The sequence below is a fragment of the Capra hircus genome, chromosome 6, assembly GCF_001704415.2.
Source record: "Capra hircus breed San Clemente chromosome 6, ASM170441v1, whole genome shotgun sequence".
NCBI lineage: Eukaryota > Metazoa > Chordata > Mammalia > Artiodactyla > Bovidae > Capra > Capra hircus.
In genome coordinates this window covers 89,660,878-89,677,756 of record NC_030813.1, presented here as the reverse complement: position 1 = coordinate 89,677,756, position 16,879 = coordinate 89,660,878, and the positions used below count along the sequence as shown (strand labels likewise).

General features: G+C 37.8%; 1 protein-coding gene across 1 annotated transcript in view; it reads right to left on the bottom strand.

The window, feature by feature from the left end:
* LOC102179276 (probable bifunctional methylenetetrahydrofolate dehydrogenase/cyclohydrolase 2) overlaps positions 1-16,879 on the bottom strand; it is a 125,029-nt gene that overhangs the window by 88,271 nt on the left and 19,879 nt on the right. Inside the window, exons 3-4 of the mRNA XM_018049583.1 lie at positions 11,758-11,910; positions 10,531-10,638 (exon numbers count right to left, since the gene is read on the bottom strand). Of these exons, the coding sequence (XP_017905072.1) occupies positions 10,531-10,638; positions 11,758-11,910 (261 nt within the window). The remainder of the gene's footprint in view (positions 1-10,530; positions 10,639-11,757; positions 11,911-16,879) is intronic.

Here is a 16,879-nt window from a genome sequence, read left to right as displayed (position 1 = left end):
ATACATGACTACTAGAAAAACCCTAACTTTGACTAGATGGACCTTTGTTGGCAAAGTGATGTCTCTGCTTTTTAACATCCTGTCTAGGTTGATCATAGCCTTTCCTCCAAGGAGCAAGCATATTTTAATTTAATGGCTGCAGTCACCATCTGCAGTGATTTTGGAGCCCCCCAAAATAAAGTCTCTGTTTTCATTGTTTCCCCATCTATTTGTCATTAAGTGATTGGACTGGATGCCATGATGTTAGTTTTCTGAATGTTGAGCTTTAAGCCAACTTTTTCACTCTCCTCTTTCATGTTCATCAAGGGGCTCTTTAGCTCTTCTTTGCTTTCTGCCATAATGGTGGTGTCATCTGCATATCTGAGGTTATTGATATTTCTCCCGGCAATCTTCCAGCTTGCGCTTCTTCCAGCCCAGTATTTCCCATGATGTACTCTGCATGTAAGTTAAGCAGGGTGACAACATACATCCTTGACGTACTCCTTTCTTGATTTGGAACCAGTCTGTTGCTCATGTCTAGTTGTAACTGTTGCTTCTTAACCTGCATACAGATTTCCCAGGAGGCAGGTCAGGTGGTCTGGTATTCCCATCTCTTTCAGAATTTTCCACAGTTTGTTGTGATCCACACAGTCAAAGGCGTTGGGACATTCAATAAAGCAGAAGTAGATGTTTTTCTGGAACTCTCTTGCTTTTTCGATGATCCAACAATGTTGGCAATTTGATCTCTGGTTCCTCTGCCTTTTCTAAATGTATCTTGAACATATGGAATTTCACGGTTCACATACTGTTGAAGCCTGACTTGGAGAATTTTGAGCATTACTTTGCTAGTGTGTGAGATGAGAGCAATTGTGCAGTAGTTTGAGCATTCTTTGGCATTGCCTTTCTTTGGGATTGGAATGAAACTGACATTTTCCAGTCCTGTGGCCACTGCTGAGTTTTCAAAATTTGCTGGCATATTGAGTGCAGCACTTTCACAGCATCATCTTTTAGGATTTGAAGTAGCTAAACTGGAAATCTATCACCTCCACTAGCTTTGTTTGTAGTGATGTTTCCTAAGGCCCAATTGACTTTGCATTCCAGGATGTATATAAATATACATATATAGATTTATATTGTTTCAGAAAAACAACTTCCAGGGTCAAATACCAAAGACTTTTACTCTCTCAGAGTTTCACAATGCTCACTATATTAAAGGCTACATTATATGACTATATTCACAGTCAAAATATATGTTTGATTTTGTTTAACGCAGATTTCCCAGACTTATTTGACTAATTTTTGTCCCTTCAAAAAAAAATTAGCCAGCAACCAGCGTCAGTCTCTCAGTTGTGTCTGACTCTTTGTGACCCCATGGACTATAGCCTGCCAGGCTCCTCAGTTCAAGGAATTCTCCTGGAAAGAACACTGGAGTGGGTTACCAGGGGATCTTCCCAACCCAGGGATCGAAACCAGATCTCTCGCAAACCCATTTAAAATACTCTTTTTTTTTTCTTTAGGTAAGAAATGGATTTATTTAGAAAGAAACACACTCCACAGACAGAGTATGGGCCATCTCAGAAGGTCAGAGCCCCCAAAATATGGGGTGGCAAGTTTTTATGGGCTGAGTAATTTCATAGGCAAATGAGTGGGAAGATTATTCCAACTCATTATTATTCCAACTATTAGTCTAATTATTCCCCGATTATTTCAGTTATTCCCTGATTATTTTGGGGGAAGAGGCAGGGATTTCCAGGAATTGGGCCATTGCCCACTTTTTGGCCTTTCATGGTTAGCCTCAGAACCATTTAAAATCTTGTGGTACATCAGGCCTTCTAAGACTACAGTTTGTGAATAGCTGTGTTAAAACCTTTGTGATACTCATGGTCTACAAAATAAAGTAATCTTTTCATTCATTTATTGAACAAAGAATGTTTGGAGAAATATTGTGCTATTAATAGATTCTGGAAATAAAATGGGAAGATAAAGAAATCTGGTTTTTGCTCTTGTGGAGTTAACAGTCCAGTAAGTATAATGAACATTAATCAATAATGTTACAAATAAATAATAATTACAAACTGATAAATGTTGTAAAGGAAAAGTTCTTTAGTGTGTCTATAGAGCTGTGTGTGAGGGAGTAGGAGAGATTTTCAGAGAGGCCTGTTTGAGGAAGTTCTATCTGATGTTCTTATTTTATACATATAATAATTTCATGGCATTGACTTGTTTTTAAAAAATCATCAAATCATAATTTACCATTATGGTATGAATTATTTATTTTCTGTAGAATGAACCTTTTCCTCTAGATATTTTATAAATTTTTAATAACTTTAAGTAGTATATATTTTTGTTTTTGTCCCTGAGGTGGTACTTTTTAGTCTGAAATGAAGAGTAGTGACAGGAGACAGACTATTAAAAATATTCCATTGCAATAGTAACAGAAGATAGACATAAATAGGTATAACCTTCATGCAGAACTATAGTTAGAAATCATCCATTCCTTAAGCTTTTATTATAGAAAGCTTTTCTCTTTTGCAGCATTTTGCACAATTATGATTAATCATTATTACCTGATTGTTTAGTGATTGCCTTTCTTACTGAACTGTGAGCTCAAGAATATGATTTATTCACCATCATATTGTGCATACTGAGTGAGAAAGGTATCAGCCCCTCTGTAAGAAGGCAGTATTACATGTCAGTAGCATAAGAAAAAAAAAAAAGTCTAAACAAAATGATAAATTTAAAATGTTTTACTGGAAAAATACTGTGACCTCTTTCAATTAATGCTATTGTTAATAACTCCCTTCTCTTCCCAGTATACTTAGGTCTCCTCCTGATTGTCATGAGGCATTCTCCTCTCCTATGATCTGATTCTTGGGGGAAGGGGTGTCATAAGTTATGCTTATATATATAAATGTCTATAATGTTAAAATATGAAGGAGTTAGTGTGTAGTAAGCACCTAGCTACTTCTCTCCCTCCTCCTCACTATACAGGGAATTTTTTTCCCCTCAATGAATAGCAATATTCTATTTTAAATCCCTAGCCTGCAGTCTTATTTTCTATAATATAGGCTCATGTTGTTGTTCAGTCACTAACTGTGTTTGACTGTTTGGGATCTTGTCGACTCCAGCATGCCATGCTCCCTTGTCCTTCACTAGCTCATGGAGTCTGCTCAAGCTCATGTCCATTGAGTCAGTGATGCTATCTAACCACTTCATCCTCTGCTGCCTTCTTCTCCTTTTGCCTTCAACCTTTCCCTAGCATTAGGATCCTTTCCAAAGAGTTGCATCTTTTCCAATGATGCAAAGGCATCAGCTGGCCAAAGTATTGGAGCTTTGGCTTCAGCATCAGTCCTTGCAATGAGTATTCAGGGTTGATTTCCTTTAGGACTGACTGGTTTGATTTCCTTCCAGTCCAAGGGGACTCTAGAGAATCTTCTCCAGCATCACAATTCAAAAGCATCAATTCTTCGGTGCTAATCGGGGACACTAATAAACTGTTATTGATTCACTGACTAGTTGCATTATTACATACCAATCTCAGTGCTAAATTTCAGAGATAGAAAAAGCCCAAGACAAAATATTTGTCCTTAAGCAGCTCAAGTTTACTATGCATGTGTAGAAAAGGGGAATAGGTAGACAATCAAGACGTAACAGAATTAGTATTGTGATGGCAGCATAGATAACATTTAAGAGTTAGATTTTGTGCACATCATGAAAGATGGGTGGAAGGTGAGAGGAAACCAAGTGAGGGATGAGAAGCAGCATTCCCTGCCTAGGGAACACGGTATGTAATGGAAAGGCGGCTTGGAAGAGGTGGTGTGTTTGGGGAATAATATGTAGTTCTATGAAGCTTCAGCAGAAGGTACCAAAGGGGACTTGATGGGAGAAAATGCTGGTGGAGCAGAACACAACATCCTTACAAATCATGCTTTGAATTACTGGGTTTATAGACATCAGAAAAGGGATGCTTTGTGCTGCTAATTAAACAAATGCCTGGTACTCTGAGGTCAGGATGAAAGAGAGAAAATGAAAGGGAAAGAAAAGGATTTGAACTTCATTTCATTTTTTAATATAGCATTTAGTGTTAGTTTCAACAATGTAACTAATAGTTCCAGCTGCCTGAGTGTAACTAATAGTTCCAGCTGCCCGATATGAGGATATGTGGTATTTTTCCAAGTACAGTGCTTTCCAGATACTAGCTGGCTGAATTTCAGGTACTCTGAAAATGAAACAGTACTCCTACTATTCAACACAGAAAATGAGACTGCAACAAGCATTTGTTCTTTGCTATTGCTTTCCACTAAGCAAACTCAAAGCTATAATGCAATGAAGTCAACTCAACATGGAGGCATTACAAGACATAATATCCCCAATATCCTACCGTGAGTACTTCTACCTTAGGAACAGTGGGATGGGAGGAATAAAGACTATACGCCTGGTGTCCCCCTGCCCCAGTTTGACAATGGTTCATTCCACAGGGGCAGCAAAAGTCCACCTCACTCCCCAGGCAACAAAACCAAGAATCTCAGTCTCATAACTGAGACTTTGTGATTGCTTTGCGTGACTCCTCTCCCAGGCATTCCTTTTTGGCTCCTCTCTTTGAAATTGGAGGGCACCCGGCCCAACCTAGCATTGGGCTGAGCTTAATCACACATAGCACTCATATCACATTGCACTGCCTGAAACATCCACTCCTGTATTATCACCTGAAGGCCCCTCCTGAAGGTGAGAGATAATTCTTCCAAGGTGGCAAAAATGTTCATTTTTCACAACTGGAGCCAATTTTCACAAAGGCAAGGCATTCCACTAACAAAATATCTTGAGGTTTTTCAATTTAGATAGGATATTCCTTGAATTAAAAAAAAAAGTAACTGATATATAGAATTTCTAGCAGATGGGAAACTTGAGTGCAAAAGCTGAATTTCAATGAGGAACCCGAGCTTTAAGATGCATCCTGAAGATGCAACCTCTCATCTTCTGGAGACAGGGGTGTGCTCAGTTGCTTCAGTATTGTCCAATTCTTCGCCAGCCCATGGACTGTAGCCCTCCAGGCTCCTCTGTCCATGGGATCCTCCAGGCAAGAATACTAGAGTGGTAGTCATTCTCTTCTCCAGGGGATCTTCCAAACCAGGGATCAAACCCAGGTTTCTTATGTCTCCTGCACTGGCGCAGTTTCTTTACCACTAGTGCTACCCAAGTCTTTTTCAACACTCTGCCACCCCCGACAGGCAATGCCAAAGAATGCTCAAACTACTGCACAATTGCACTCATCTCACATGCTAGAAAGTAATGCTCAAAATTCTCCAGAACAGGCTTCAGCAATACGTGAACCGTGAACTTCCTGATGTTCAAGCTGGTTTTAGAAAAGGCAGAGGAACCAGAGATCAAATTGCCAACATCTGCTGGATCATGGAAAAAGCAAGACAGTTCCAGAAAAACATCTATTTCTGCTTTATTGACTATGCCAAAGCCTTTGACTGTGTGGATCACAACAAACTGTGGAAAATTCTGAAAGAGATGGGAATACCAGACCACCTAACCTGCCTCTTGAGAAATCTGTATGCAGGTCAGGAAGCAACAGTTAGAACTGGACATGGAACAACAGACTGGTTCCAAATAAGAAAAGAAGTACATCAAGGCTGTATATTGTCACTCTGCTTATTTAACTTCTATGTAGAGTACATCATGAGAAACACTGGACTGGAAGAAGCACAAGCTGGAATCAAGATTGCCAGGAGAAATATCAATAACCTCAGATATGCAGATGACACCACCCTTATGGCAGAAAGTGAAGAGGAACTCAAAAGCCTCTTGATGAAAGTGAAAGTGGAGAGTTAAAAAGTGGCTTAAAGCTCAACATTCAGAAAACGAAGATCATGGCATCTGGTCCCATCACTTCATGGGAAATAGATGGGGAAACAGTGGAAACAGTGGCTGACTTTATTTTTTGGGGCTCCAAAATCACTGCAGATGGTGATTGCAGCCATGAAATTAAAAGATGCTTACTCCTTGGAAGAAAAGTTATGACCAACCTAGATAGCATATTCAAAAGCAGAGACGTTACTTTGCCGACTAAGGTCCGTCTAGTCAAGGCTATGGTGTTTCCTGTGGTCATGTATGGATGTGAGAGTTGGACTGTGAAGAAGGCTGAGCGCCGAAGAATTGATGGTTTTGAACTGTGGTGTTGGAGAAGACTCTTGAGAGTCCCTTGGACTGCAAGGAGATCCAACCCGTCCATTCTGAAGGAGGTCAGCCCTGGGATTTCTTTAGAAGGAATGATGCTAAAGCTGAAACTCCAGTACTTTGGACACCTCATGAGAAGAGTTGACTCATTGGAAAAAACTCTGATGCTGGGAGGGATTGGGGGCAGGAGGAGAAGGGGACGGCAGAGGATGAGATGGCTGGATGGCATCACCAACTCGATGGACGTGAGTCTGAGTGAACTCCGGGAGTTGGTGATGGACAGGGAGGCCTGGTGTGCTGCAATTCATGGGGTCGCAAAGAGTCGGACACGACTGAGCAACTGAACTGAACTGAACCACCCCCAACCCTAGTGTTTCAGTGAGAATATGTACTGAATGCATATTGCACAAATGAAATCAAGAATATCCCTGGGTCCATAGGACTCTAAGGAAATCTTCCATAATGCTCTTTTACAAAATCCCAGCACTAACGCCACTGCGATAGTACCACAACCTCGCCATACGTCTTCTAGTGTGATTATCTTTGGCTTTAAAACACAAATGAATCTTTAGGGCTTTGAATCTTTTCTGGCAAAGAAATACAGCGTGAGCTGATGCTCAGCATTGTGAGTGTCATCAGAACAAGGTCTATCGATAGGAATTTGCCCAGTTAATCATCCTTCATTATCTCCACTAGCTAACAATGCACATGCAGTCACTCCACATAATCACTGCTCTAACAGACATGGATATATGAAATATTATCTTTCCCACAGATTCCAGGTTTTCAGTGAGCAGCTCTCAACAATTCATTATACTAAACATACATGTCACCATATTCCTATTAAATGTGCATGAGATTAAACACCACCCATGTTGTGAATTGACCAATATCAGTTACAATATATTACCTTTCAGATACTGTAATTATAAATGGCACCTAGATGCCACTATAAAAAATGCAAATTTAACCACCTGGCATGTAAGTAACCAGTACTATATCTAATTCTGCTTTCATTCAATTTTTAATATGCATTCAAGTGAACATATCTTACAAAACAAAGTACAGAATATTTATAAAGTCAATGTGTTTTATGACATAGGAAAATCTACTTTTAAATTGCATAAAGAAGAGGGAAATTGACTTTCTTAGACTTAGGTATTTTATAGACAAATAATTCAAAATTGAAATCTATCAAGAAATTAGCACACAATATGTTAATAATATAAAGTATAATTTGGAATATTATAAATCATATTTCTAATAGTTTATAAACTTTATAAATTCTACATTTATGCAAATTATTACAACAAAGATTAGATTTCATCCAAATAAAAGCAAACAGAAAACCCACCACAAAAAGAAAATAAAATTTCAAATGAAGGTTAAAAATTCATCATTAACCTTGGATTATGTTACTCTAAACTTTTTCATCTGTATGGCCATAGATTATTGCCTTAAGCATAATAATAGAAATAATAGTAATAGCCATGGTTCACATGTACCCAGGGCTTACTTAACTTACTGTCTCAGGCACTATGAGTAGTGCTTCACATTCAAATCTAATTCAGTTTTTACGATAACCCAGCAAAAAAGATACAAATGAGGGAAGTGGAGGCTTACACAGATTAAATGACTTGTCCAAGGATACAGGGCTTGGTGGGAGAGGGGTCTGACTTCAAAATGATCCTCCTAACCAGACAGTCAGCATCCAGCCCCCAGCTCTGTACACTGTTTCCTTGAATGGCCTTGGCTAAGTTACTGAAGTTTCTAAAGCTCATTTCCTTTAGCTACAAAATGTGAATATGAATATATTTCAGAATTATTGAGAACAAAATAAGATAGTTCACGAGAAAGTGCTGTGCAAATAATGAAGTTGCATAATGTTGCTTGATATGTTACTGATGAAATAAGATAACAATATGCTGAAAATGAAGAAAAACCTGCTGAGTGACTCTTGGTCAAAATCTTCCAAGAAAAATGGTATACTTAGGTAAATCTTTTGGTTCTTTTACCTTGCTTAACAGAAACTATTAAATAAAGGCAAATATGAGTCAATATTATTATTACATCCTAAGAGATACATAGATGAGCACTAACAGACTATGTTAGAAGTGAATAATTAAGCTAAAGACACATCTACACTACATCTCTTTGTAGGCTACCATCTACAGAGTTCATACTACCAAATTTGGTCTTTTGAACAGCTCTTCAAAACTAAGACTTTTAAAATATTTAATTAATTAACTTTTGCCTGTGCTGGGTCTTCCTTGCTGCATAGGCTTTCTCTAGTTGTGGTAAGCAGGGGCTACTCTTTGTTGTGGTGCACAGGCTTCTCATTGCAGTGGTTTTTCTTTTAGCCCAATACAGGCTCTAGGCACGCAGGCACAGTAATTGTGGGGCACAGGTTTAGTTGCTCTGGGGTACGTGGAATCTTCCTAGACCAGGGATTGAACCTATGTCCCCTGCATTGGCAGGCGAATTCTTAACCACTGGACCACTGGGGAAATCCAAAACTAAGGCTTTTTAAAGTGACTTTGAGCCACTATCAGGCCCAAGATAACTTTGATTCTCATACACATTTTGATCTGGTAATATTTAAGTCCTTAATCTCAGGAAGGAAAAACAATATTTAACTCTCATAATTCATTTTGCATAAGTGATATGTTATCATTGGGCTTGTTTTTCCATTGGGCTTCATGGTTTAAAAAAATATTTCACATGCATTATATCAACCAAGGTCATAAAATTAGTATAGTTGACCCTTGAACAATGTGGAAGTTTAGAACACCCAACCTCTGTTCAGTTGAGAATCCACCTATAACTTTATAGTCAGCCACTGTATTCATGGTTCCATATTCACTGATTCAACTAACCAGATTGTACAGTACTGTAGCATGTAAATGTTTAGTGAAAAAAATATAAATGGACTTGTGCAGTTCAAATCTGTGCTGTTCAAGAGTCAACTGTATTTGAAAATGTTAGAACAGGAAACTGGAATTCACCAACATGATAATGTTTAAAAAAATCTTATAGCCATGCATTGGTGGTATGTTTTAGTGAGATGATGTACATGGGTATACAGATACCTATCAACACGTGATATTTATGCATCTAGTTTGTATCTAGTTTTTTCACCTTTCTTTTTTTAATATTTTAATTTTTTATTTTTAATTGGAGGATACTTGCTTTACAATGTTGTGTTGGTTGCTACTGTACAACAATGTGAACCAGTCATAAATATACATATATTTCCTCCTTCTTGAGCCTCTCTAGCACCCATCCCCATCTCACTCCCCTAGGTCGTCACAGAGCATAAGGTGAGCTCCCTGTGCTACACAGCAACTGCCCGCTGATTATCTATTTTACACATGTAGTGTATATATTGCAATGCTACTCTCTCAATTTGTCCTGCTCGTTCCGTCCCCTGCTGTGTCCACAAGTTTCCTCTACATCTGCATCTATATTCCTGCCCTGCCAATAGGTTCATTAGTACTATTTTTCTAGATTCCATATATATGTGTTAATGTATGATACGTGTTTTTCTCTTTCTGACTTCACTCTGCATAATGGCCCTAGGTTTATCCACCTCACTAGAACAGACTAAATGCATTCTTTTTTATGGCTAGTGATATTCCACTGTATATATGTACCACAACTTCTTTATCCATTTATCTGTGGATAGATATCTAGGTTGCCCATTTATCTGTGGATAGATATCTAGGTCGCACAGAGTCGGACACGACTGAAGCGACTTAGCAGCAGCAGCAGCAGCAGCAGCAGCAGATATCTAGGTTGCCTCCATGTCCTAGCTATTGCAAATAGTGTTGCAATGAACACTGGGATATATGTGTCTTTTTTCATTGTGGTTTTCTCAGGCTATATGCTCAGGAGTGGGATTTCTGGGTCACATGGTAGTTTTATTCCTCGTTTTTTAAAGCATCTCCATATGATTCTCCATAATCTCTGTATGTTTAAGGATATGAAAGAAGTACATATAGCCAAAAGAAAACAAAATAAGAACAAATGGGCCACATATTTCTAGCAATTCTTGCATACATTATCAAGGCACTCATGTCATTAGATGGAGTAGGAAGTGGCAACCCACTCTAGTATTCTTGCCTGGAAAATTCCATGGGCAGAGGAGCCCAGCAGGCTACAGTCCATGGGGTCACAAAGAATCAGATATGACTGATTAACTGAGCACATGTGCACACATGTCATTAGATGAAGAATAAGGGAAACCTTTATTGCATTAAGCCCAAAAACATGCTAAATCACACTTCCAAACACATTTTTATTTGAAGAGCTTAGGAAGTAAGAAGATTGTATTAACAAGAGTGCATAGAATCTCCAAGTGGCACCTACCTCCTGGCCGTTCGTGTTCTCCATCTGTGTGTAAGAGCATGGCAATGGGCATCCCTACATTCTTGGATCTTCCAGCCACAACAACATTTTTTCCAAATGTTTCAATTCCTTAAAACACAGAGTTTGATTTAAATGAAGAATAAACAACAAGAAGCGAAGTAATCATCTGAACAGCTAACTGAGATATTCTTTAAAAACCTGATTAAATTTGAATTATTTTGTGAATTGTCTATAATGTACCAACATTCATTATTTAAAAATATTTCTTTTTATATTTTTCGGTTTTGTCACTTTCCCTCTCATTATATCCTCATTAAAAAAAACCATAAACATTTTCAAGTTGTCATTAAATTATTTTAAACATTAAAATTCACATGAAGAGGTAGATGTGTGAAGACTTAAAATATATTAACTATTTATCATAAAACAGGCAAGGTACAACAATGTCAAGATTAACTGGCAACCAAACTTTGACCAAATTTAGAACAAAATGAAGTGGGAAAAAGTATTTTTCATAAAATTTATGCGGTTTACTTCATAGGAGAGAAGCACTAAATGTATGGATTTAGAAAGATCTAAAAGGTAAAGCTTACAGATTTCATACACTTAACTTCTTTGGGGCATAGTTTATTCATAAGTAAAATGAAAAAATTAGAATTAAAGTTTTATAACTATTAAAATCCTATGGATACAATTCTAGGATCTGCTTTCCCTTGAAGGTTCGCTTTCTCAGTTAGAAAAGAACAGATTGGGATGAGGAGATGCTGCCAGAAATGTGACAGTGATGAGGCAAGGGAACCATCACCTGCCTGTTCGAGGGTCTTTGAGAGTATTATTTTATTTAGAGCACAATTCAAGGGCAAGTGTCTACAATGAAAACCTAGGTCATCAGAGATGGCTCAAATGTTCAGCACGTTTTGTTTTTAAAGGTAAGGAAAAACATAACACATTTTGAAAAATGTATATCAAAATACCTTAAGTTTTTAGTTTTAAAGTAGGGAGATAAATCGATTATTTGGAAAATGCACCCCCTGAGAGCTGAAACAGCAGTTACTTGTAACCTGGTACCAGTTCTTCTTTTATCTTATTTCAGATTATTATTCAATTTCTATAACTTTATCTATTTCTGTAGACTGAAGTTTAATGGCCTATCTTCTTTCACCCTTTCCATCAAGGCAATGCACAAATGCTCATGTGGCACTTAGAACCTATGTCCCATAGACCAACCTGTTCTTCTGATGATTTCCCAAACAGCACTAGCAGTGGCAGGTATGAGGGAATGCTGATCAAGACACAGTCTTCCAATGTTAATAATATGAAATCCATCTACATCTTTTTCAGGGGATATTCCATTGCATACTGTCCGCTCATCCATATGGTCTGGAAGTAAATAAAATTGATTTAATTTTACAATTGCTCTTTATCTGGAAGCCTGAAAAATTATATATGAGGGCCTTCAGCCAGATCACTTATGGTTCAGTTTCAGTTAAGATATACAATCATTACTCTATTCCTTTTCTTGCCATGAAAATATTAAGTCAAAGTGTTCTTGACCAATGGTTGTAATTAACTTCTGTAAGAGTATCTGTAAGAGTATATGCAGGTACAGAACCAGAAGTGACTAGCCTGGTAAAAAGTAAAAATCTGTAAAATAAAACAATACCAATGAGATCTGGGAATGGTCAGATGATAAAGCTTTGCCACATAAGTTTGCATATTTAAATCTATGTTTTTCCTATACAAAATATATCCATGAATAAGCTTCTATTGAATATCGCTAGCATTATAGGTTAAAAGGGCTATTAGTGTTAAAAATAGCCGTAACATCATTAATGCTTAGCTTCCTCCCAAATGACATAAAAGAAAAGCAAATAAAACACACACACACACACACACACACACATCATTTCCCTGAAGCATTATTACACTGAAATACAAAATGTCATTATGGTTTTCTTTTTGAAGGGAAAAGAACATAACTTGAGTAATGAATTAACCAAATGAGATATGAGATGCCAATCATCTCATTTTGAAAAGTAGGCTCTTAATACTATTCTGTACGGTGTAGCTTAAGTTACCCTAAACCCAACAATTAACCCACATGCCTAAAATACTGAAATAAAGGTGTATATTCTATATAAATGTTTATTTGTGCATTATACAATGAATGCCACTTACACATAATTTTTTAAATATTATCAATGCCTAAGTTCTAATTGTTTTCAGAGAGCCATGCTTTGTGTCTTTTATCTTTTGTATCCTAAAAGGGACACTTTTGCCATCTTACTTTCGATGGAGCTACTTTCGATTGGAACTACTTTAAATAGCTCCAATTTGCCATTATTAGACTGCCAAAGTCCTTTATATATGTAAAAGGCACAATTACTCATATTCAAATAGAAATTGGGTCTCAGGAATTCTTTCCAATGACTAGTTTGTCACTTTCAATTATTGTATTCATTCTATAATGTCCTAGCAGAGTAAGCCTCCATGTGTTTTCTCTGAAGATAGAAGATTACTATACAGGTTCTAGCAAAACTTTTTTTAGAATTAAACATTCGAGGACAATATTTACTATTTGAGGACAAAAACAGTGGTTCCTTTTAAAACCTGGATGGTGGTGATGATGATGATGATGGAGATGATTCATTTCTAGACACCGACTCATGCAGAAGCTTCATGCCATGAATATTTCTTACAGGAAAATCAAAAGTTTTGTAAATAAAAAAAGAAATAACTGTAATTGAACTCTCCATTATGAGCTATGACTTAAATTAGTTTATTTCCAAGTTCAAAATTGGCTACAGTATATTATGGGCCAATAACATATGAACGGGGGCTTCCCTGGGGGTTCAGCGGTAAAGAATCCACCTGCCAATACAAGAGATATGGATTTGATCCCTGGGTGGGGAAGATTCCCTGGAGAAGGAAATGGTAACTCAGTCCAGCATTCTTGCCTGGGAAATCCCCTGGACAGAGGAGCCTGGTGGGCTACAGTCCACGGGGCCACAGAGTCAAACACAACTTAGCAACTAAACAACAACAACAAATGTATATATGATAGAAAGAATTCAACAAAGGCTCTTCGTAGATTTTGAGAGCCATCCTCTTATCAAGTAAGTCTGAACTATACTGAATTTAGCCATCTACTGGTCTGTGCTGCTTTATTCACTAAAAATTACACATTGTAGTGAATAATACATCTCACACAATAGCTGAAATACTCAGGAAAAATGTAAGCATCTGAAAATCTGGGACAAGCACTAGAAACTGGCAATTACAGACCTGTTCTCTCATGTGCTTCTTAAACTTTTAACTCAGATCATCATTTCTGAACAATTCTGTCATAATTAAATTTTGTTTAAAAGACAAGTATGTGGACATATAACAGGTGTGATGTAAAGAATACATGAAAACTGATTTTTAGTGTGGCTATTATTTAATCTAAAGGGAAAGCCTATGTGAGTAGATTAAAAAATGTTAAGATCATAAAAATCAAAAAGAAAAAATTCATGGAGTTTTATGTAACTCTACATGCTCTCAGCAGTAAATCAAATCTCACCTACATCCTTTACCAGGAAAGATGTAACTTTTATTATGTAATCTACAGTATATGAAAATAATATGAGTTAATATATCTCATATTCAAATAATGCTTTCTAATGTTCATGTTATCATTATACAGATTTCTCCTTTGGTCTTCATAGTTACCAGGAATGAAGGTAGAAAAGATATCTCCATTTTAAAGATGAAGCTCAAAATTTTGAGACTTAGCCAATCTCAAACTACTATTGAGAGGAAAGTCCAGAAATCAAATCCCCATCTCTTTGCACTAAAACAAGCTTTTCTTTCTGTGTTAGATACAAATCATAAATATCAATCTTCTTAAATAAGTTATAAATTAATATAAATTAATAGGAGAAAGGGTCCCTATCCCTTCTAATCAAGACATTTGATAATTCTAAAATATCCCAAGGAAGGTAGTGTTTCTTCTTATTGTTGTTGTTCAGTCACTTAGTCAGGAGACTGTGACTCCATAGCCTGCAGCACATTAGGCTTCCCTGTCCGTCACCAACTCCCGGAGCCTGCTCAAACTCATGTCCATTGAGTTGGTGATACTATCCAACCATCTTATCCTCTGTTGTCCCCTTCTCCTCCTGCCCTCATTCTTTCCCAGCATCAGATATTTTCTAATAAGTCGGCTCTTTGAATCAGGTGGCCAAAGTACTGGAGCTTCAGCTTCAGCATCAGTCCTTCCAATGAATATTTAGGACTGATTTCCTTTAGGATTGACTGGTGTGATATTCTAGCAGTCCAAGGGACCCTCAAGAATTTCTCCAACACCACAATTCAAAATCATCCATTCTTCAGCGCTCTTTATGGTCCAACTCTCACAACCATATATGACTATTGGAAAAACCATAGCTTTTACTATATGGACCTTTGTTGGCAAAGTAGTGTCTCTGCTTTTTAATATGCTGTCTAGGTTTTTCATTGCTTTTCTTCCAAGGAGCAAGCATCTTTTAATTTCAAGGCTACAGTTACCATCTACAGTGATTTTGGAGCCCAAGAAAATAAAGTCTGTCACTGTTTCCATTGTTTCCCCATCTATTTGCCATGAAGTGATGGGACCAGATGCCATGATCTTCGTTTTCTGAATGTTGAGTTTTAAGCCAGCTTTTTCACTCTCCTCTTTCACCTTCATCAACAGGCTCTTTAGTTCCTCTTTGTTTTGTTTCTTCTAGGCCTTCACAGACAACAGTGCTCTTGAATTAGCTAACATCTTCCAGTGGCTCAGACAGTAAAGAATCTGCCTGCAATGCAGGAGACCCAGGTTCAGTCCCTGGGCCGGGAAGATGCCCTGGAGAAGGAAATGGCAACTTACTCCAGTCTTCTTGCCCAGAGAATCCCAGGGACAGAGGATCCTAACGGGTTACAGTCCATGGGGTCACAGAGTCGGACATGACTGAGCAACTAACATGTATCTTAATACACACACAAAAGCATCAAACATTTTACAGCAAATGCTACCTTTTGTTAAATGAGTAATAGAAATAAATATATTTCGTGATTTTGACTGACTGCTACTGAAAGTCCCCTGATGTCTCATCCCTGTGGCCCATGACTTGAAAGGAAGAAACAATCACAAGATTCAGTAGCATTAATTTTTTTTCCTAATTGTTATAAAACATTTTTGATTCATAGAATACACTGGCAAACAACTAACCAGTTAATATCTTACACAAATGAATGGGAAAACTGGCATTCACTCTGCGTGTATTTTTCCCATCTATTTAATACTATGAAAAGTAATTAAATCATGCCAGGAAAAAAAGTCTTCAATTAAATTCATAATACCACAATAGAACAGCTCAGGGAATGTCCTTATGGACCATGCTTTAGAACTATAACACTTAATACATATTTCTGTGATTTATTTATAATATGTTTAATTGCCTTAGGACAAGGAAAAACAACAAAAAGAAAACAAATTACTGGCTTATTTTCCATCCAAGGATTTTCACCTTACTGTTTAAAAGTACTTATTTCCACTTTCCCAGTGCCTGTTGGATAAGGATAAGCTCATCAGTTCAGTTCAGTTCAGTTCAGTCGGTCAGTCATGTCCAACTCTTTGTGACTCCATGACCCGCAGCACGCCAGGCCTCCGTCCATCACCAACTCCCGGAGTCCACCTAAACCCATGTCTATCGAGTTGATGATGCCATCCAGCCATCTCATCCTCTGTCATCCCCTTCTCCTCCTGCCCTCAACCTTTCCCAGCACCAGAGTCTTTTCAAATGAGTCAGCTATTCGCATCAGGTAGCCAAAGTATTGGAGTTTCAGCTTCAACATCAGTCCTTCCACTGAACACCCAGGACTGATCTCCTTTAGGATGGACTGGTTGGATCTCCTTGCAGTCCAAGGGACTCTCAAGAGTTTTCTCCAACACCATGGCTCAAAAGCGTCAATCCTTCAGTGCTTAACTTTCTTTAGAGACCAACTCTCACATCCATACATGACTACTGGAAAAACCATAGCTTTGACTAGACGGACCTTTGCTGGAAAAGTAATGATGTCTCTGTTTTATAACATGCTGTCCAGGTTGGTCATTACTTTCCTTCCAAGGAGCAAGCATCTTTTCATTTCATGGCTACAGTCGCCATCTGCAGTGATTATGGAGCCTCCCCCCCAAAATAAAGTCTGTCACTGTTTCCACTGTTTCCCCATCTATTTGCCATGAAGTGATGGAACCAGATGCCATGATCTTCGTTTTCTGAATGTTGAATTTGAAGCCAACTTTTTCACTCTCCTCTTTCACTTTCATCAAGAGGCTGTTTAGTTCTTCGCT